Source organism: Spea bombifrons, chromosome 2, assembly GCF_027358695.1.
Source record: "Spea bombifrons isolate aSpeBom1 chromosome 2, aSpeBom1.2.pri, whole genome shotgun sequence".
Lineage (NCBI taxonomy): Eukaryota > Metazoa > Chordata > Amphibia > Anura > Pelobatidae > Spea > Spea bombifrons.
Genome location: NC_071088.1, coordinates 59,383,689 through 59,405,214, shown reverse-complemented (window position 1 = coordinate 59,405,214; position 21,526 = coordinate 59,383,689). Strand labels below are relative to the sequence as shown.

At 39.0% G+C, this 21,526-nt stretch overlaps 2 protein-coding genes across 2 annotated transcripts in view; both read left to right on the top strand.

The window, feature by feature from the left end:
• LOC128472511 (complement receptor type 1-like) overlaps nucleotides 1-21,526 on the top strand; it is a 198,225-nt gene that overhangs the window by 18,985 nt on the left and 157,714 nt on the right. The gene's annotated exons all lie outside the window — the stretch shown is intronic.
• Nucleotides 20,277-21,464, top strand: LIPT1 (lipoyltransferase 1). Its single transcript, XM_053454401.1, has one exon. The coding sequence runs from the start codon at nucleotides 20,279-20,281 to the stop codon at nucleotides 21,395-21,397; it is 1,119 nt and encodes a 372-aa protein (XP_053310376.1). The 5' UTR covers nucleotides 20,277-20,278; the 3' UTR covers nucleotides 21,398-21,464.

Genomic DNA, 21,526 nt, shown 5'->3' with positions numbered 1-21,526 from the left:
AGTGTTGTTTGGCATTGACATATACCAGGAACTGTAAATTTGTACCAGATGTACAATTTGTGTGATAAAATACACAAAAAAAAATACTACCACAAAGTTTGACAAAGGGTGGTAGTAGAATTAGTGCATGGAAAGGGTTAAAATACCAGCATTTGAAATACCTTGGGGTCTTTAGTTTTCAAAAATATATAGTTTGATGGGGGTAAATTGCATTGGCCGGCTTTAAAGATGTCCCAAATAGCACATGGGGCTGAATGACCAGATTTGGGAAAAAATTGTTTTGAAATAGCAAAATGCTACTTGAACTTATTGCCCTATAACTTAAAAACATTGGGTATTTCTAAACTCAGGACAAATAGTAGAATCTATTTAGCAGGTTTTTTATTTTTAGATGAGTAAAAGATTTTTTAAATAAAAGTGAGAAAAATTTTTCACAATATTTTTTTCTTTTATTAGGAAATTAGATGATACGAACAAAAATGATATCTGTAGAAAGCCCTTCTTGTCCTGAAAAAACCCCAACTTGTGTGACGCAAAATGAGAGAGGACAAAATTACAGCTAAACACGAGCACTGCAAAAGTGTTAAAACAAACATCCTGGTCCTTAAGGGGTTAACTGCTTCAAACTGCTATTTATCGATAAATTGCTGGCTCAAGAGGCAGCTGCTTTGGGCCACCAGGCTGCCCCTTTTGCCCTGCATTAAAGACGGCCCTGACACAAGCATGCTGTACCGTTTCTCTGCTACAAGGGGAATTGTTACAAAATACCCGTACATTTCACACTTTTGTAAAACATGATATTAACTTCATATTTTCTGTATTACTCAAGCATATCTGTAATAATAGCTTTTTAATGGAACTGCATGTTCTAGTGTTAGAGGCTCGCTGCACTCTGCTACAGGCAGATGCCGAGAGTGTGACAACTTTCTAATGGAGGCTAATGGAACAAAGATAATGAATTGGCATAGTTATACATTTGGTCTAAAGTTGATATTTACAGTTAGGTGTCCTCATGAACTTTGCCATAATTAACCAGTGACATATAATAAATGAGATCCAAAGGAATAGTTTGGAATGGAATAGAAAGTCCAAAGACAATAAGTCAGGTAAGGACAGGTCCCTTGACTTTAACAGTGCTTATGATGGACACTGTTTTTAGAGAATACAAAAATGCCTGAACTTCTAGAGGTGTCATGCATGATACAGAAGGAAGGACCCTTCAGGGTAAAATACACTCTCCGGTTTCTCCACTGGATCTCTAAACAAGTCTCCCTGAACAAACTCTCAACTCATACATTCACTACTGCAAATCTTTATTTAGTGTTGTTTCAAACAAAACTCAACTAGAACATACTTTTGGCTACAGCACTGCCAAGTTAAAGCAAGTTGGAAAACAGCAAAATAAATAATAATACATGGCTTGCAAGTTGTACACTCAAGTGGAACTTTTTACCTTGCCTCCTCTCAGAGAAATACAATTTTAAAACACCATTCAAAGAAATAAAAATGGTAATAACAAAGGGGGCCGCAAATGACACTGCTTCCTCCATCACTGTCCATCCACCAGGCACATTGGATGGACCTTGTCATCCCTGCTGATCCGCAACCAACATGGATGACGTGCAGATAAGCAAATATACCTGCACAAGTGGGTCTATCCAGTAAATAATCCAGATGGACCTTGAGATCCCCACCTTTGGTTCTCATAGGGTTTACATTTTTATTTGTATGAACTTTGAAGTCAACTGCACCTCACAAATATTAATTGCAAATAGCGAATATACTAATTTATGTAGTATGTGCCACTTTTTACATTCCTAAGGAATGTTGGGTTATACATATTTATATATTCAAATCAAAAGCCTACGTGTCCTGAAAAAAAATAGGTTGTGTGGGTAACCTAAAGACCTAATTAAAATGTTAAAATTGCACCATGTTAATATAATATTTAATAATATTTATATTTCTAAAAAAACATCATAAAATAAATGATACAGTCATTTTTTCATACATACATACAGTTGTGTGAAAAAGAAAGTACACCCTCATTGAATTTTATGATTTTACATATCAGGACAATCACCTGTTCCTTAGCAGGTCTAAAACTTCTGAGGTACAACCTCAGAATGAACAACAACACGTGACATATTACACTGTGCCATTAATTATTCAACAAAAACCAAGCCAAAATGAAGAAGCCTTGAGTGAAAAGCCTAAGTACAAAGAATTCGAAGGGTTTACTTTCTTTTTCACATGACTGTATATAACAAATATCTGAAAAATATGTTGTCCAATTCACTTACCGATACATATGGGTACTGTGCCATTCCATACACCATCAGCTGTACACACACTTTGCTGACTGCCAATTAAAGTGAACCTGCAAGTATAAGAGGCCAATGGTTGATGTTGCTCTAATTTGGGCAATGTTCTTTTGTGTAGAAATATCAGGGAATGATAAAATGACTCCCAACCTCTGAGAATCTTATTAATGTCATCCAAACTGCTGTTAAACGTACACTTCAGCAACAGTATACATTTTAGTGCATTTGATAGTCAAGTGCTACATGTAAATGCATAACGATTCATCAGAATCCTCTCTATGCCTTCACCCTGCTCATTTGACATGCAGGGTTTGGCTGAACCAAACTTGCTGCTTACCAGTTCGTATGGTGAATACTCACCCCTAGCCTTGGCTCACATGAGATTTCTCTGGGGGAGTCTAATGAGACCCCACAGAAAGTACACCCATGGATTTCAGTGGGAGTGCTTACCTGAGAGATGAGGGAGCGGTGCACTGCAGCAATAGATCTGGAGCATCTTCAGCAGGTAGGTGGGTTTTATGGCAAGCAAAGAATGCAGTATTATTTATATGTACTTTCATATGCATTCGTCATTTGTGAGGCAAACCTTATTCCCATTTGTCCTCAATATGGGTCATTTTCCAGCTGTATGTACAGTATTTGCTTTTTAAGTGACTGGAACTTACCTCAAGTTTCAGAGCAAACAGCTAATTTATGGTGAAACTCATTTTCATAATACCACCATATTGAGTCTAACATCTTGTATATTCCCAAAGCAACTCAATATATGCACATTGTAAGCACTTTTGAAAAGCTGCATTGCTGATGTCCATTGAAACACTAGAAGAACTTGCACTGATTGTACTTCCATTTACATAATCTATTAGGATACAGTGGTCATTGTTGCTTTGTGCCTTATTTTTTTATAATATGCCAGTAGGGTTGTCAAATGGAAATTACTGTTATGACTTTACTCAAAGATGACGCATATTGGCCACAGCCATGTAATAGTTATCACATGTACCCCAGGTAACCCTTGTCCTTGATGATAAACAATATTATACTTCCTATTCTCTTTATAAAAGATGACCACTGGTTTTGGGTGTAGTATATGCTCTATGACCAGGAAAATATATTCACATGGTACCACGTACACCAATTATTTGATTTGATTTATAAGTTCAATAGCATTTTAACCACAGGCCAGATAAATAATTAAACTTTTCAGCTCACCCTTCATTGCAGCTGTAGGTTGCGGTGGAGTCAAACACATTGCCTGTTAGTTCAACATTTCCGTTCATGATTTCTTTAGGAAGCTCACATGATACCCCTGGTCAGAACACAACTAACAATGATCAAATAAAATCAAATAATGACAAACACACATCGTCTAAACAATGAAAGTAGAAAATTTGCAATGCAACTCTTTAGAAAGTCACTGCCTTTTTATATTTACTATACTCTGCAGAATAGGAAAGACCACTTCCTTTTTACTGAGGTCATGATATGTATTCAACTAGTTTGAGTACTAATAAATAAACTTTTATAGTTAACATTAGGTTTTCATAACTCTCAACTAGTGACTTTCTTCCGTAAATGTTTGCTTTTAAATGGTGCAATTTGAAGATGGTGCAATTTATCATCAGGTAGATTATTCCTCTTCAAACACTCTTGATGTACCATCAATAATGAGCATAAATTGGAACTTTCTGATTATTGGAATTCAGGGTAGCGTTTGATCCCCAGGATGAGGAGTGGTATTTGACTCTACCCACTACCCACTCAGTTTCTGCCTACTAGAATTTCAATCCACAGCTATTGTGGGCTAGCTCTTCCTCCCCATGACAGGCCAATCCTCTTTAACCAAATTTTAGGCTAAAGAGGGGTACTGGAGATGTTTAGGGGCAAAAATGTAATGATGTCTACTTTAAATACACATATCTCCAATATCTGTATGATACATTAAATGCTTACTTACTGGTACAAAAGTTGGTGATGTCTGACCATGAGAAATTCTCATCACATCTAACAACGGGAAGCATAAATGGGTCCCTTTTAAAACCAGAGCGGCACCTATATGTGATAAAAGTTCCAACTGGAAAGTACCCATTAGTCATCTCACTAAATTCTGCAAATGGAGGTTCTGGAGGGGATGGACAGCTTCCTGTTAGAATAAAAACGAAATTAATTATAATTACATTTATAATCTTTTATAGTTTGTTTTTTAAACTACCATTATATAAATATATGCAGGGCCAATATAAAGAGCTATCCAGTGACCTGTTCATTAACAGAAATGTACAAAGAACAAGAGGTCACCCTCTGAGACTGGAAGAGCAGAGATTTCATAGACGACAAAGGAAGAGATTCTTTACAGTAAGGACAATAAAGGTATGGAATTCACTGCCAAGGGAGGTGGTATTATCAAATACATTGGATGCCTTCAAAAGGGTCTGGATATCTGTTTAGAAAGGCATGACATACAGGGCTATAAATAGAATTAAAATTTTAGAGCTTCTTGATCCAAGTAGAAATCCGATTCAATGAATTTTTCCCCCTGATGGCAGACTTCGAAGTAGCTTAATTAGGGTTTTTTTGCCTTCTTTTGGATCAAGAGTAGTAAGGTTAGGTAGAAGGGTTGAACTTGATGGACTTCGGTCTTTTTTCAACCTTATATACTATGTAACTAAGTAACTACCAGCAACATTTATCTAATTTTCCTAAACTGTATGAAAAAGTGTTACACATGTTTTCCCCTTGCAACAACATAAGTTTATTTTCATTATTCTTCATAATTCTTCATCATTTTTACATAACCTTACAGTATGTTCTTACCACATACAGTGAGTGAGGCCATAGGTTTTATTCCATTATTGTGACCTTATCCTTGACTATCTGGTCCTAAACATCATGGAATTAATGCTGCTTAAATTCCTTGTTACTAAACACCATGTAGTATTTGAGCATTTGAGTAGACAAAGGCAGAGAGCAACGACAGACTTACCACCCTACTCCACAACATACCTCCCAACAGTCCAAGTCTTTCACAGGACAGTCCTGATTGTCTGGGTAGCTGCAGCCAGCTGGCATGGACTGGTTGGGGAGATCCTGTCATCTCCCCTGACCAGCCCAGGGAGGTAAAAAAAAAGCAATAGAAGTCTATGCTGTTTTAGCAAATACGTCCTTTGCAGCTCCCACATACCCCATTGCTGCACTAGCATTGCAACATTAGCCTCCCAAAAAGCCTACTACCAGCGGCTGACCCTGGCCCTTTTCACAGGCCCTTTTCTGCATGTACAAGTACTTGGTTAAAGAATCTATAATTCACAAAGCAAAGAAACTGCTTCAATTAGTATGATGGAACAGAAGTTCATATTTTTCACAATGTCTCTCGGATAACTTTAAAAGCAAGGATGGTGCTAAGGCCCCTCACTTCTAAACTTAAGAACATAGCCCTTTGTTGCAACTGGCATAACGATACTCAGGAATAAGAAAATCTTCCTGAATTTGTCCCTCATTAAACCTCAAACAAATAGATTGCGCTACCCAACTTGCTGCCCAGTAAGGAAAAAGTTATGTGGGTAGCCCAAGGTTGAGAGACTCCTAAGGCCGCAAGGAGTCTTAAACTCTGATCCAGCTAGTATTGCTGGTCTCTTTGCCGATTATTTAAAAGAGTTCTATAAAGCTGGGCCGTGTAATTTTTTGGGATATAATCTCTATTTTCCAAAGGGCCAATATGCCTAAATTATCTGTGGAAGCCAGGGATCGGCTAAGTGCCCGAATCTCTGCGCAGATCATCCAACAAGCAATAATGTCTCTAGCCAATAATAAAACACCGGGCCCAGATGGCCCAAGAGAGGCGTACTACAAAATTTTAGGCTCACACCTCACGTCACATCTGAGTGATCTATATAATAATATTCTCCAAGGCAATCCTCCCCCGACAGATTTTAACACTCAAATCGTAGTGCTGCCAAAACCAAATAAAGAACCTGTTTAATTTCATCCTACTGTCCCATATCGCTTTTTAACCAGGATCTAAAAATGTTGTCAAAAATAATGGCCACTAGATTACAGGATGTCCTGGCAGATCTGAAGAGTTTTTTGCATCATACATTCCCTCAAGAATAGCAGTGATTGCCTACACTAAATTACATAAGGCCAAAGGCTGTGATGCTGACAAAGTGTTTGACCGCATATCTTGGTTTTACATTACTTGTCTTTTTAAGTTTCCCCACTTTGGTTCTACTTATAATTCTTTTTGGAGCCCTCTATTCTGCACCACGTGCCCAAATGACCAATAACAACTTAAATTCAGGGGTTTTTTTACTTGAGCGGGGCACATGACAAGGCTGTCCTAATGGCCTTTTTACACTTGGATCATATTTTTGGGCCAGCAGGAGTAGAAGATAATTATATCCTTACAATGTTTCACAAAACCTGTGGGTCTCACAAAGCTTTCTTATTGTAAGGTGCTTGATAAATTCTGGCCGGTCTAAATCCACCCTTTACGCTACCTCCAATCAGCTAACTTTCATAGATCCGTATTTCGCAATCTCTCTGATCAAGAATAATCAACTTGATTTACATGGCTTATCATATTCCACAAAACCATATTACATAGCTTCCCCACTTAAGTTAGTACACGTGCTGATGGATACTCTGATCGTTTGCCCTAATACAGCCTAAAAAATTCTGGTGTCACAGTCATTCACAGAAATGTGCTTCAAAATTTTACACCAGGTATATTTGTCCCCTAAGTTACATAATAAAATTGATCCGAGTTTCCCGGATGCCTGCCCTAAGTGCGATCTTGACCTTCTGCAGATGTCTAAGGCCATGTCCTCCCATATAACGTTTTTGGTCCCAGGTACATCAATATGTCACTCAAACTCTGAAGCCTAAATTTAATCTTAGACCTCTTTGGACCCTACTTGGCTGCTTGCCACAAGAGGAACCTAGGAACACCACAGCCAAAAAGCAAGCATTGCTATTTATCCTTTTGGCTACTGCTAGAAAGGCAATCCTGTCCCAGTGGATACATAATACCCCTCCTTCATTGGACATGGCTCTCACTAAATGTTGTTATATATTCAAAATGGACAGGACAGAGGCTACTATACATAGGGAAACTAAAACAAAACATTTTTCCACTAGGTGGCGACCTTATGTAGTTACCCTGGATAACCAAATACAGAATTTGTTCCTTAATTTGTTCCAATCCACGGAACGTTTTTCCTTGCAGTTGTTATCAGAGAAAAGAAAGGGAAACAGCAAAGGATAAAAAAGTGCATAATTTAAATGACAGGGATATACGGTGCCCTTTATACAAAAAAAAACATTCTCTATAAAAGTACCTATAAACAACAGTGAATGCGGAGGGCAGCAGCAAAACTGTGGACAGGTCATCAGTTTTTTTGTACTGGTGCTGAAGCACTACTGTTCAATGAGCTATGATGTAGCTTTCATAGAATGCTGTACCCTGAGCCATGCGTCATTAAGAGCTGGAATATGATATTATATCCTGGGGCACACAAATATCTAACAGTGTCTCTGGAGGTGAGTCCAAGAGGTATTGCCCTGGGTTGGGACTAGAAAATCACCAACATAAACACACTGCTGCATATAAAGGTATCTTATATCTAAAAATTTGCTGTTGCCTTACTTATACAGGATGGGGTACTTCCACTCCATACACCATTCTCCGTGCAGGACCTGTTTTTATCTCCAACTAAAGCATACCTATTAGATGAAACAGTGCATTTAAAACCACATTTAATTAAAATATTTTGAACATTCTGGCCTATGGAAAATAGGACAAGGACTAGGGAGGATGGTGGCAGTACTTGTGCAACATTACTGAGTCTCCCTGACGGACCATTAGCCTTTAGTCAATAGACTAGTCGCATCCTTGTCAGACCTATGGCTGTAAAGAGGAACAGTAAACATCTTTAATCAACTCATTTTGCTTTACACAACAATGTGTATCCTGGCAGTCACATATACATGACAAAAAATCTTATTTGGTGTGTTTTTAATGTGATCAGATGCTTAATGTTACATTTATTTGAGTCCAAAACAAGTACCCTTAATTTTGTTCTGTATTTAATGTTAAAAAGACTGAAGAGTGTGGCTAGTCATTTTTATGATACGAATACCTTGAGATGGAATGGTCTTTTCATTGTTTAGACCTTCATCAGTAGTATACGCTAATCCTTCATGTACCGCTTTTAGTAAGTTCATTGGTCACCGGAAATTTTATAGATTAATTTAATCAGGTTCCAGATTTGCCCTAACTAGATTTCTAACTTTTTCAAATCAATTTTAAACGTGTTTATAGCTCATACACACCTTTCATAATTCAAGGCTTTACACAATATAAGCTTGAAGCAAACTAACCCATTGACTTCCTCATGTTCTAGTTTCAATGTAGTTACAACGAGGAATATAAGTGTGTGTGTGTGTGTGTGTGTGTGAAACACGTTCTACTGTTATATTACTTTCTATTTTCTTGCCAGTGTTAAAAAGTGTTTCCTGTTTGCTAGAGCTGTACAACTGACTTTAAACAGGTTTTGCATAAAACTACACACGATTTTGAATTATCTCACACAGTGTGTTTTCCATCCACAATGCTTCAGGGCAGTCAAGCTACAACCAATGCGAAACTAGACAAATGCCGTATTGGCATTACACATAAGGCCCGGAAGGTGATTCCTAACACCCCATTTCAAACTGTAGCTAACCTCAGTATAAATTACCCTCAACTTTATACTAAGACAGTTATCTTCTTACATAGATGGCATGTCTATGCAAGAAGATAACTGTCTCAGTATAAAGTTGACCATCTGTTAGACACAGTATAAAATTACTTCTCATGTATGCTTATAACAAAGATGTCAAGAACACACAGGAACACGACACAGGAAACTCACCCATCAAAACAATGAAAACTAGCTGTGGATCCAGGAGTGAGACCTGAAAATTCAACTTCTCCGTTTATGACGTCATCAATGAACCGACAGAGTGTTGCTAAAAAAAATGCATGAAAAAATCATTATTTGTTAATCCTACACTACCATAGATAATGAAGACATAAAACAAGAAGTTGTATTGGAACTATGTCTATTGTCTCTCGTGTTTCTGTGCAGTCTGCATGGTTTTATGTTATAAAAACATGTTGTGTACCCTGACATTTCCCAGTGGTTAACATAAATAGTTGCAATATTTTTGCTGGTGATTTGCTTTCACAACATTTTTGCAATCTGCCATGGCATCTTAGTCTATAAAAGTCTGAAATTTGTTGTTTACAGTTTCAATGTTCTAAGACAGGGGCGTCCAACATGCGGCCCGCGAGACCTTGAGGTGCGACCCGCGTCAGATCAGTAGCCAGGGATCACAAGAGCCCTGCTGCTTACCTGTGGGAGGGTCTTTTGTACTGCACAGAGGAAGCGGAACCCACATGACTCTGCTCCAGTCCTGCTTCCTCTGTGCAGTACAAGTGAACGCAGAGGGAGGCCCCCTGCTGAAGTCTGTGAGCGGCATAGAGAGCTGCAGTGCAGGTAAGGGGGTGGGGGGGGTTGTTTGAATGAGTATGCGTGATTGAGGGAATGAATCTGTGAATGAATGAGTATATGAATGAATGTGTTTGTGTGTGATAGCATGGATGTCTGGAACCTAGGCATGATGGGACTGTGATTGCTGTTAGCAATCACACTCCTATCATGCCAAGTTAGCCAGTACGTGTATTGATGCGGCCAGCAGTATGGGGTCTGCACATAACTTACAGCCACCCTGTACCAGCATGTACTGGCTGACTTGGCATGATAGGAGTGTAATTGCTAGCAGCAATCACAGTCCCATCATGCCTAGGTTCCAGCATTTACTGGTTTCCTGGGTATGATAGGAGTGTGATTGCTGTTAGCAATCACACTCCTATAATGCCAAGTCATATTGTTGATTTTTTTTGTCCAATTGTGGTGTGTTACTTACTTTTATTAAAAGTGTGGGGGGGTTTAATTATTTTTAAAGGTGGGGGTTCATTTTCCGTTTCGGCTAAGTGAACCCTCAATTTTTGGTTTTGGTCCAGAATTTTCATTTTGGTGCATCCCTAGAATAATTTCAGAGAAAAATTTCATTTTTAATTATCCTGAATTTGCAGTCACAAAACTTTCTAGGCCCAGCAATCAGTGAGAGGAAAAGTAAAGGTTTTGTGTCATTTACTTTATTTTAATCAGCATATCTTATTAAAGGCCATATTTTCTCACAGTGAAAAATGAGTGAGGCCCGCGCACGTATACAATTCTGCTGAAGTGGCCCACTGCAGAAAAAACTTGGACACCCCTGTTCTAAGAGAAATGTTTATGGGCAAGATCCTGTATTGGTCTATAGCCAAATTTTTTATAGAAATGTAGAATATATTTATGGGCAATATCCTGTATTGGTCTATAGCCAAATTTTTTATAGAAATTTAGATTTTGCCTTTGGCCAACACTTTTTATTTGAGTCCCAGTCGGTCTGTGATAAAAAAAAAGAACATAAATTCTGGGAATTGTAAAGGTTAAATATTAACATATCCAGTTATTTCCAGATATCGAATGCTATCAAAGCTACTTCCTTGGCTTAGGAGGCTAAAAAGGTGACCTTAAAGTGGATCTATTGGAAAAAAAACACACTTTAATATTCAGAGCAAAAACATGTCTTATATCATACTTTTTAAATTATATTTCATCAGGTTTTATGATTTTTTTAAACAATTGTCAAACTCATTAGGATTCAGCCACTCAGTGTGTCGTGGGCAAGTTATAATAAAATTAAACTAGGCATACGACACAGCTGTCCTTGTGGTGGACAATTTTGTAAATGACACCAGTGAGCTTATCGAGTCATGGACACTCATGGATGAAACATCTAATAGTATATAAAGATATAGACAGAATTTGTCAGCATATAAGAACCATTTGGTCCATCGAGTTTGCCCATTTTTCCAGGTATAGACTCAGGTTTGGTCTTGTCTTAGATTCAGGATAGGTTTATGCGTGTTTAAATTCCCTCACTGTATTGGCCCTCTAGGTAAGGTAACATTTCCTTACAATATATCTAAATCAATGATCCCCCAATTTTAGACTATGACCTCTTCTCTGCTAATCCTTATGCACTGTGAAGGACTATCCTGATAATTTGAAATCTGTTTCTTAAATTAGTTATTTTATATATCCCAAATCTTGATTTGTGGTCAGTTAAGAGAACAAACATGTCATTGTGCATTGCAAGGACATTTGCATTTCAAATAATGCTCATCTAATACTAAGATTGGCTGGTACCACTGACTAAGGACTATAATTGTATGAATATATGCACGTTATTTCAGCTTCAGAACTAAAACTAATTGTCCCAATTAAGTTATTTGCATCCAGATGACTTGCTAAACACTTTTTAGCAATCTTTTTATGTTTACCACTATGGGACTTAATGTTCCTTCTTTAATTACAAGCAACTGTAACTCCATCTCATATGTGTTGTCCTTTAACCTTTATTAAGAAAAACGAAAAGGCAGTCTTACTGTGAGCTTGAACTACCAGTCCACAAAACAGCAATGTCCTGAAGGTGTCTATCCCATTTGAATAAAACATTGTATCTGGAATACAACTTGATTGAAGAAACAGATTTTCCTTCGTTAACGCAAAAAGAATGAAAACAGGAACTGTAAAGACAGTAGCAGGATATATACTGAATATAGTAATAAAAAGAGGGTATCACAAAAAGTTCCAATGGAAAGCATAATAAAGGAATTTAGGAAATCTTGGAGTGTGAGTAAAGCTATCCTTAGCAATTAATAAGCAAAAAGTGATGTAAAAAATGGCAAACTAGATTGACAAATCTAGAAAAGAATAATGTTCTTTATACTGTTACAATCTTGCTATGAACACTGAAAATAATGGATTATAATGAGTATTTCAATATTTGTGTCTACTCTTACAAGATGCATAGATTCATTATTTATACATTATAGTGAAAACGGACTAATGCAATCTCATGAAAGTAAGTAATTTTTAGGTGCTGGAAGGCATAAAAGACACAATATATCAGTGGCTGAAACAGATAAGGTAAGAAGGGTAAGCAAAACTGGTGAAGGGTGGTGATTATTAGGAACTAAGTTAAAGAAAGGAAGATGAAGGAAAAATAAACTTAGGGATTTCAGAATAATAAGAAGAAAAACAATACCTTATGCATGAAGGTATGTTTAAATTGCTATTTTGTTGTAACATGGTTAAACAAGTTGTACAGTTTGATGCATACCATATCAGTTATTATTTGCAATTAGAGTATTTTTTCCTGGGTTTTAGTAGAGCCGTCATTAACAATGAACAAGAGAGCACTGAAAGCCGTATTTTTTGCTGATTTGATTACACAAACCCCTTTGTCCTGTTAACTTACATAATGTTGTATTTGCAAAAGTATATCTACAAAATGGGAGACTGCAGACAAATGTAAGTGTAAAGTGAAGTAATTATTTAAATGCGTTGGGTATTCACCGGATCAGAACCGATCGGATTGTGTAAAACTCAGGTAAGCATCTAATTGATGTACTGTAAAAAGCTCTGTATGACTTATTGGAGGTGTATAAATAATAATTATTACTTGTGTGCTAACAAAAATAAAATCTCCCTTAGTGTTGTACAACTATTTAAAAGAGAGGAACCATTTGGCCCATTCAGGCTACCATTTGTAATGCTGTAAATACCTTAATTAGTCTTGACTTATATTCAAGATTCCATTTATCAACAACAATCTTAAAAAAGTAAAACTTTCTTACATTGCATCTAAGCCTCTGATCCAAACATTTTTAGATTATGGCCTCTTGTTCTAACATTCCCTCTTTACTTTGTTAAGTACCTTAAATCATTTAAATCATAAGTTACTGGAAAAGAGTCACATATGTATTGAGTGTGAGTCTTGGTGTGAGTCTTACCTCTCCTCCCAAGTCAATAAAGAAGTAGTTTTGATGTTGATGTATTCCTACTTTATATATATAGGATAAGTTAATTATTTAAGCTTCCCACCTCCCACATCAGATGTTATTTTATTACAAACTGACTATGACTCAAACAATCTGGCTGACGTGTAACGTAACGACAATTTTAATATAACATCTGAGATAAAAAATTCAAGATCAGGTGCACAAATGTTTACTGAATATAGTGGCACACCCAAAATACAATTCTAATGTGTACTTAATATATGGATTGTTCTTATTTTGTACAGCTGTCCTAGGGTGTCTTTGAGAGTCTGTACCCGAAAAGGAATTGTAGCATAACTAAATTAATTTATCAAAACTTTAAAATAAAATAAAACTTTTGTTTTGTCAAACAGCATTATTTTTATAAGATACTTGGCCTAACTGATTATCCCCCTTCTTGACTACTGTAACTCTGTCTTAGCCGGTCTCCCTCTTAACCGTCTCACCCCTCTACAATCCACCGTAAATGCTGCTGCCAGACTTCTTCCTCTCTCATCGATTTACTAACGTCTCTCCCCTCTGTCAGTCTCTTCACTGGCTGCTTGTGCGCTTCAGGATTCATTTCAAAATCATCCCCTCCCTACATCTCCTCACGCATCTCTAAATACACTCCTAACCGGTCTCTCCACTCATCCAATGATCTCCTTCTATCCTCTCCTCTGATATCTAGCTCTCATACCCGCTTACAAGATTTCTCAAGGGCTGCCCCTACCCTCTGGAATGCTCTCCCCCAGTCTGTCCGTCTCTCCCCCTGCCTTTATTCCTTCAAAAAATCCCTCAAGACCCACTTCTTTAAGGATGCTTACAACATAGCACACTAACGCCCTCCCATATTCCTTTAGCTCACCTTTCCTAGTCCCTCTCCTGCAATACTTTTACTAGTGTGGCTGGTCCATCCCTAACAACGGCACTTTTACCTATTGTGTAATACACCCTAAATCCCTCTAGACCAGGGATGGGCAATTAATTTTCCCATGGGGCCACATGAGAAATTGGAATGGTTTTAGAGGGCCAGACCTCTACAAACTACAAACTCCGAAGCCTTGTCCATTTTGTTAACTTATGTGCTGTTTAATAAAGTTATTCAAGCCTACGTCATTGGTAGAGGTGCTTGAATAAGTAAGGCCTGAATAACTATTAGCACAGCACAGAAGTGAACAAAATGAACAAGGCTTCGGAGTGCATACCGTATTTTTCGCTCTATAAGACGCACCTGCTGATAAGACGCACCTAGATTTTAGAGGAGAAAAAAAAGGAAAAAATATTTTGAGCTAAAAAATGGGCTAAAATATTTATTACAATAACTGAGCTATGAACACAGTAAGAAACACGCAGTAAGACACACACAGACACAGTAAGACACACACAGACACAGTAAGACACACACAGACACAGTGAGACACACACAGACACAGTAAGACACACACAGACACAGTAAGACACACACAGACACAGTGAGACACACACAGACACAGTAAGATACACACAGACACAGTGAGACACACACAGACACAGTAAGACACACACAGACACAGTAAGACACACACAGACACAGTAAGACACACACAGACACAGTAAGACACACACAGACACAGTAAGACACACACAGACACAGTAAGACACACACAGACACAGTGAGACACACACAGACACAGTAAGACACACACACACAAACACAGTAAGACACACACACACAGTAAGACCTCCCTCCCTAACCCCCCTTCTCAGTATCTCCCCTCTAACTCCCTAACCCCCCCTTCTCAGTATCTCCCCTCTAACTCCCTAACCCCCCCCTTCTCAGGATCTCCCCCCCCGCCCCGGTCACTTACCTTAAACTCCTGTGTTGGAAGCGTGAGGCGTTTGTCTCGGGTGCCGGCGCTTCACTGCTGATCGCCGGCGTCTGACGTCATATGCCGGCGCCCAGCGTAAAGCGCCGGCACCCGAGACAAACGCTTCCAACACAGGAGTTTAAGGTAAGTGACCGGGGCGGGGGGGGACACCGGACTCATTGGTGAGTCACCAGGACACTCTTTGCGGGCCGGTCCGAGCTATTCAGCGGGCCGGATGTGGCCCGCGGGCCGTGCTTTGCCCAGGTCTGCTCTAGACTGTAAGCTTGTTTGAACAGGGCCCTCCTCACCTGTTGTCTCTGTTAGTCAATTTGTTATGTTACATACTACTTGTCATGTCCTGTCTACCCATTGTACAGCGCTATGGAATTTGATGGCACTATATAAAACAATAAATAATAATAAAATAATAATAATAACTGTAAGGACAGACTTCACTCTGTAGAAAAATAATATACATACATATGTCAGTGTATGTGTGTGTAATCAATGCTGTAAAACTTTGTGGGGGTCTTATAGATCAAGTGTAATTAAGGAACAATAAGGAATGATCACACTTTCACTTCCACTTTTAACAGTTTGAACCTGAACTGCTCTTTATACAAAGTGACCATTGCTCAGCATAAGTTAATGTGTTGCATGTCATACACAGTATAATTTAACACCTGTAGGATAGAGGGAACATAGTTTGTATTAAAATAGCCTAGCCATTATAAGGTAGATATACATCTTAAAGGGTCACAATAAAAACTTTCTTTTTTATATGACATACTATTATACAGCTTTCCAGTCTCCAAATCAGGGCAAGTTAAACAAATATAAGGTGTAAACATTTCTTTTCATAACCAGCAGTGGCTGCATCATGGAAACAAGTTGGACAAACCATGTTACATTTACAGTATCCATGCTAGAACCACAAGTGTGTCCATCAAATAGCTGATGTGGCAAGGCCTATAAGTCTATAGGAGTTGCTTTGTGACATCTTTCAGATCTTTACGGACCATAGTAAAACATGCAAGCATCGATTATATCCCCTTAGGGAGTTGGTTAGTTCATTGCTAGCTAGACATAGACTTCCTGATCTGTATCTTCAGACTTCTGCCACGCCACCTGATTTTAATCGTTCACATTAACTTTTTCCCCTCTCCCTCCCCCAAAATCCAAATCTAAACAGAATGTATTTAGCTTAAATTTAGAAACATATTTGCACGGTGTAGTCCAAGAGTAAATTTAGGTTCTGCACTCTCCTCATTACCTTCTGTCCGATGTCATCCTCTTACGTGACTCCCCACCCCTAGCCTTTTATGTTACAGTCCTTATTGGAATTATCCCACCTGCATTAGGCCTATCTGCATAGGCTTGGGTGGAGAACTAGAGGCAGGGTGGGTTGTAATGGAACATTCATTGACTTTGGCACCAGTAAGCACAAAGGAAGATGTGGATGTTAGCTCTTTTGATGATCACACAAATGCCTATCAATCTGGATCGAGGCGTATCAGATCCTCTGAAATTGGGCACTTCAACACATGCAAGCTTTCTTTTAGTAAACTTGCCAGCCCCCCCCCCAAAAAAAGTGGTATTTTAGTGCTGGTTCATTCCAGCAGGTATCTAGTGCCTACCTATGAAACTCAGAGGCATATTCCTCCAGAGGACGTTTACCCGGTCTCACATTTCTTAGGGAAAATTGAGCAGAGGCAGTTTTCTGTTGATCCTCATAAAGCAAGGACATAGCTTCCAAAAAGGAGACAAGACTGCTAAGCACAGGACCATCACTTTCTAGAAGACCATGGGCTCAAGTGATTGGTCCCCCCCCTTAAGAGAGAAACGATCATGTGAACCTTAAAGTCTGTAACATACTGTATGTGCGTGGTGTCAAACAAAAGAGAAGCCTACAAGAGTTCAGGAATCCCCTGAAGAGAAACGTTTTTAGTGAGTGTTTGAAGGAGGGTAGAGTTGGTGAGTGTCGGACAGCACGGGGAAGAGAGTTCCAGAGGGTTGGTGCTGCGCGAGAAGTCCTGCAGGCGGGCATGGGAGGAGGTGATAAGTGAAGATGCAAGGAGCAGGTCATTGTTGGATCTTAGAGGGCGGGCTGGAGTATATTTGCTGATGAGGGAGGATAGGTAGAGGGGAGCGGTGTTAGTGAGAGCTTTGTAGGATAGAGTGAGTATTTTTAATTTAAGAGTGAGAATTTAATTCTGCTATTGATGGGGAGCCAGAGGAGGGACTCACAGAGAGGTGCGACAGATGCAGAGCGTCAGGTGAGATAGTTTAGCCTGGCAGATGCATTGGGCACAGATTGAAGAGGGGATAGTCGGGAGAGAGGGAGGCCGGTAAGTAGGTTGTTGCAGTAGTCTAGACAGGAGATTACGGGGGAGTGGATTAGTTCTTTTGTGGTGCTGGCAGTCAGGAAAGGACGAATTTTGGAAATGTTACGCAGTTGGAAGTGGCAAGATTTAGAGAGTGATTTGATGTGAGGGATAAAAGATAGGTTAGTCTAGGGTCACTCCGAGGCAGTGGACATGTGGTGATGGAGAGATAGTGGCACCATCAACAGTAAAAGAAAGGTCAGAGAGGGGAACAGAGTTAGAGAGAGGGATTAGAAGTAGCTCAGTTTTAGACATATTTATTTTGAGGTGGTGAGAGGCCATCCAGGAAGAGATGCCAGATAGACAGCTGCTGATCTGAGAGAGGACAGATGCAGGGAGAATGGGGGTGGAGAGACAGATTTGTGACTCGTCTTCAGAGGTGGTATTTGAATCCAAAGCTGTCGATTAGTTTTCCAAGTGAGGAAGTATAGATAGAGAATAGTAGAGGACCCAGGACAGAGCCCTGAGGTACTCCAACAGACAGAGGCATTGAGGAGGAGGAGTCGCCAGCAAAGGACACAGAGAAGGATCTGTTGGAAAGATATGAGTTAATCCAGGAGACAGCAGTATCACGGACACCAAGACATGCACAGGTCACTCCCATCCTCAAGAAAATCTGCCTTGATCCAAATTCCCCTGCTAACTACCGCCCCATATCACTGCTTCCAATAACATCCAAACTCTTATAAAAACTAATCTAAGACTGTCTAACCAACTTTCTGTCCTCAAACTCTCTGCTCGACCCCCTGCAATCCGGTTTCCGCCCACAGCACTCGACCAAAACTGCTCTCACCAAAGTCACAAACTACCTTCTATCTGCTAGAAACAATGGCCTAGAGTCTCTAGGAGGAGGGGGTGGTCGACTGTGTCAAAGGCAGCAGAGAGGTCAAGTAAGATTAAAAAATAAAAAGGTATCCAGACCCTCCTCTAATGAGGAACTGCGATCAGCAATGCAGGTCTAGGGGCAATAGCGAGTAATAGAGTGTTTCTCCCTCTTCAAAAATATTTAAAACATAAAAATTATATATTTAAAAAAATAATAATACTTAGACTCCAGTGATGTCACAATGACATCATAAGGGGTACCCAGGATTTCATTAACTTTATTTTGTCTACAAATTGAAAATATTTTTATTCCTTAATTTTTTTTTAAAAAGGACTTACATTTTGGTCATGAAGCAGGGATGGATGAAATTCTATTTTTTGTGATCTCTCTGTGTCAATGGTTGTCTTAAATCATGAGTAATTGACATTGGATTATTTTACTGCAGATATTTACTTCAAAAATATTCTTTAGACTTGCCTTCTGTGCAATCTGAATTTCATACATATACAGAGAAGTTGATGGTTTTTAATCATGAGACTCCCGACTGCCCTGTCAATCATATTAGTCTTTTCTTTTTTTTTTTTTTTATTCTACGTTTTGATCTTTTATCTTTTGGTAGGGGATATCTTTAGGTTAGGTTGTAACTCTCCTATGTTCGAGAAAAGAAAGACGTCTATACAGCTTTTGTCATTATTGAAGATATCATAAAAAAATGTGGATATTATAGGGCCTTGTTGTTAAGCATGTTTTTGCCAATTGAGCATTTTTTCCAAATCTCTCCTATCTAGCAAAGATTATCTATAACAAAGGTTATAAAATATTAAATTGTCCAGTTTCTGCAGGGATCATACATTGTGACATTAAAGGTACCCACAAACATATATTTTAAAAATGTCAGATCCTCCTCTGAATTTCATAAAATGTTCTCTAAGGCTGAACTACCTGCTGGTATCCCACTAGATCTTTTTATACCTCAGAAGGAGGTGCCATGTTAACGGAACACCATCTCATTGATGACTTCATCAGAAAGGATTATTACTGCAATGCAAGAGAAACGTCTGACAGACTGTCCCTACACCAGTGTGCTGTAGCCTACTGGAGGACACTCTATCGTGAAGCGCTTACACTTTCTTGTAACGTGAAAGCTCCCCTTAACGGAGCCCCAGCTGGCATAAGGACACGTGGGACCATCGGGGGACACCCCAACATCGCAGTAGGGGACTAGTTGTGGGCATGGGAGCAGCACCCCTACACGACAGCGAAACCCGCTACATCCCAACTGATTGCGGCGCATGCGCGGCCCCAAGTGTCGCTATGGAACGTCGCGCGTGCGCGGCCCCGAGTACGGCTATGGAACGGCGCGCATGCGTAGCTTGCATCCCGGAAGTAGCACACAGAGCAGGGGAGGTTTGTGCTAAGTCTGCACTGTAGGTAAGGTTGTGCTGCAGTGACAAGCATGCGACACACACTTTTGATGAACAATTTAATTTTTACCTGTAGTTTTTTTTGGTCTTATTTGTTTTTCTCTTTACTCTTGTAAGCAAGAACCTGTATGGGTTACCAGTGCTTGTAGGTTTATTTTTGGAAGTCATGACCTTCCATCTTAATTCAGTATTTTGGAGGAGGGACGGGTCCTGTTAAGGATCGTGTTCCCTCTGCCCATCTTTCCTCCCTTGAATGTTTGCTGGGAATGAGTGAATCACAAGGTTCTGCTTATCTAAAGTCAGAAGTAATGGGCATGACTACCCTTTGAGAAGGTAAAAATGTAATAGAGAGGATATGCAGTTTAATGTCATTTTATGGAATACATTAAATATAAATTTGTAAATAGAATATATAATAATATAGAGAAGGAAGTTCTTTTACACGTCATCCACCAGGGTTTTAATTCTTTTACCATTTTTCTTCACCAGGCCAAAATGTTGATCCAGTCAAATGTAAGACGCTTGTGCCTAAAATGTGTATACCACCTACCATCAGCCGGTTTTGGAAGTTCTGCTGAACAAGGGCTCATCTTGCAATCTGTCTCTAACAACGTTTATGAAAATCTGGCGCTGGAAGACTGGATCCATGATCACATGAACCTCGAAGACAAAAATGTTCTTTTTCTGTGGCAGAATTTACCATCTGTCGTTATTGGCAGACACCAGAATCCTTGGAAAGAATGCAATCTTCATCTATTGAGGAAAGAAGGAATCAGTTTGGCAAGGAGGAGGAGTGGTGGTGGGACAGTTTTTCATGACATGGGCAACATTAACCTAACATTCTTCACATCAAGGAAAAAGTATGATAGAATGAAAAACTTACAATTGGTGATTAGGGCTCTTAAAACCTTGCAACCTCGACTTGATGTACAAGCAACAAATAGGTATGATATTCTGCTAGATGGGAAATATAAAATATCAGGTACCGCTGCTAAACTTGGAAGGAATGTTGCTTACCATCATTGTACGTTATTGTGCAATGCAAATAGGACACTGTTGTCCTCTGTTTTGCAGAGTCCTTACCATGGTATACAAAGTAATGCCACCCCTAGCGTACCTGCACTTGTCAGAAACTTGTCTCAGACAGATTCTTCTTTAACTTGTGAAAAGGTTATAGACGTTGTGGCATCAGAGTATTCTACTCAATATAGCAATAAACCAAGCGTGAACTTAATAGACCCAAAAGATGAAATAATATTTCCAGGTATATGTCAAAAGAAAATGGAATTGTGCACTTGGGAATGGATTTATGGGAAAACACCAAAGTTTGCAGTTAAAACTTGTCTTCAGATTTTGTACAGACATACAATGTTGGATATAAACCTAACAATGGAAATAAAAAATGGTTATATAGAGACTTGTTCCGTGGGGCTACCTAATCGTTGGCTTCCTAAAGAGCTATGTGAAGAACTTCAGGATGGATTGGCGGGCAGTAAATTTTGCCCAAGCGAAACTGCTTTTTTAGTGAGTAGTCTGTTAAGAACCTGTCCTCAAGACGATGATGTGCCAACAAAATGGAACATGTTATGTGAGAAATTGGTGTCCATCATGTGAATTTGGAAATGTGAAGTGTAAATAATTGTGTTGCCACTAACATAACTCCATTAAAAAAATATTTCAGTATGCAGGTGGATTTAGATATTTCATTTGAAAATGTAGTTTTGCTTAAAGGCAGACTCATCA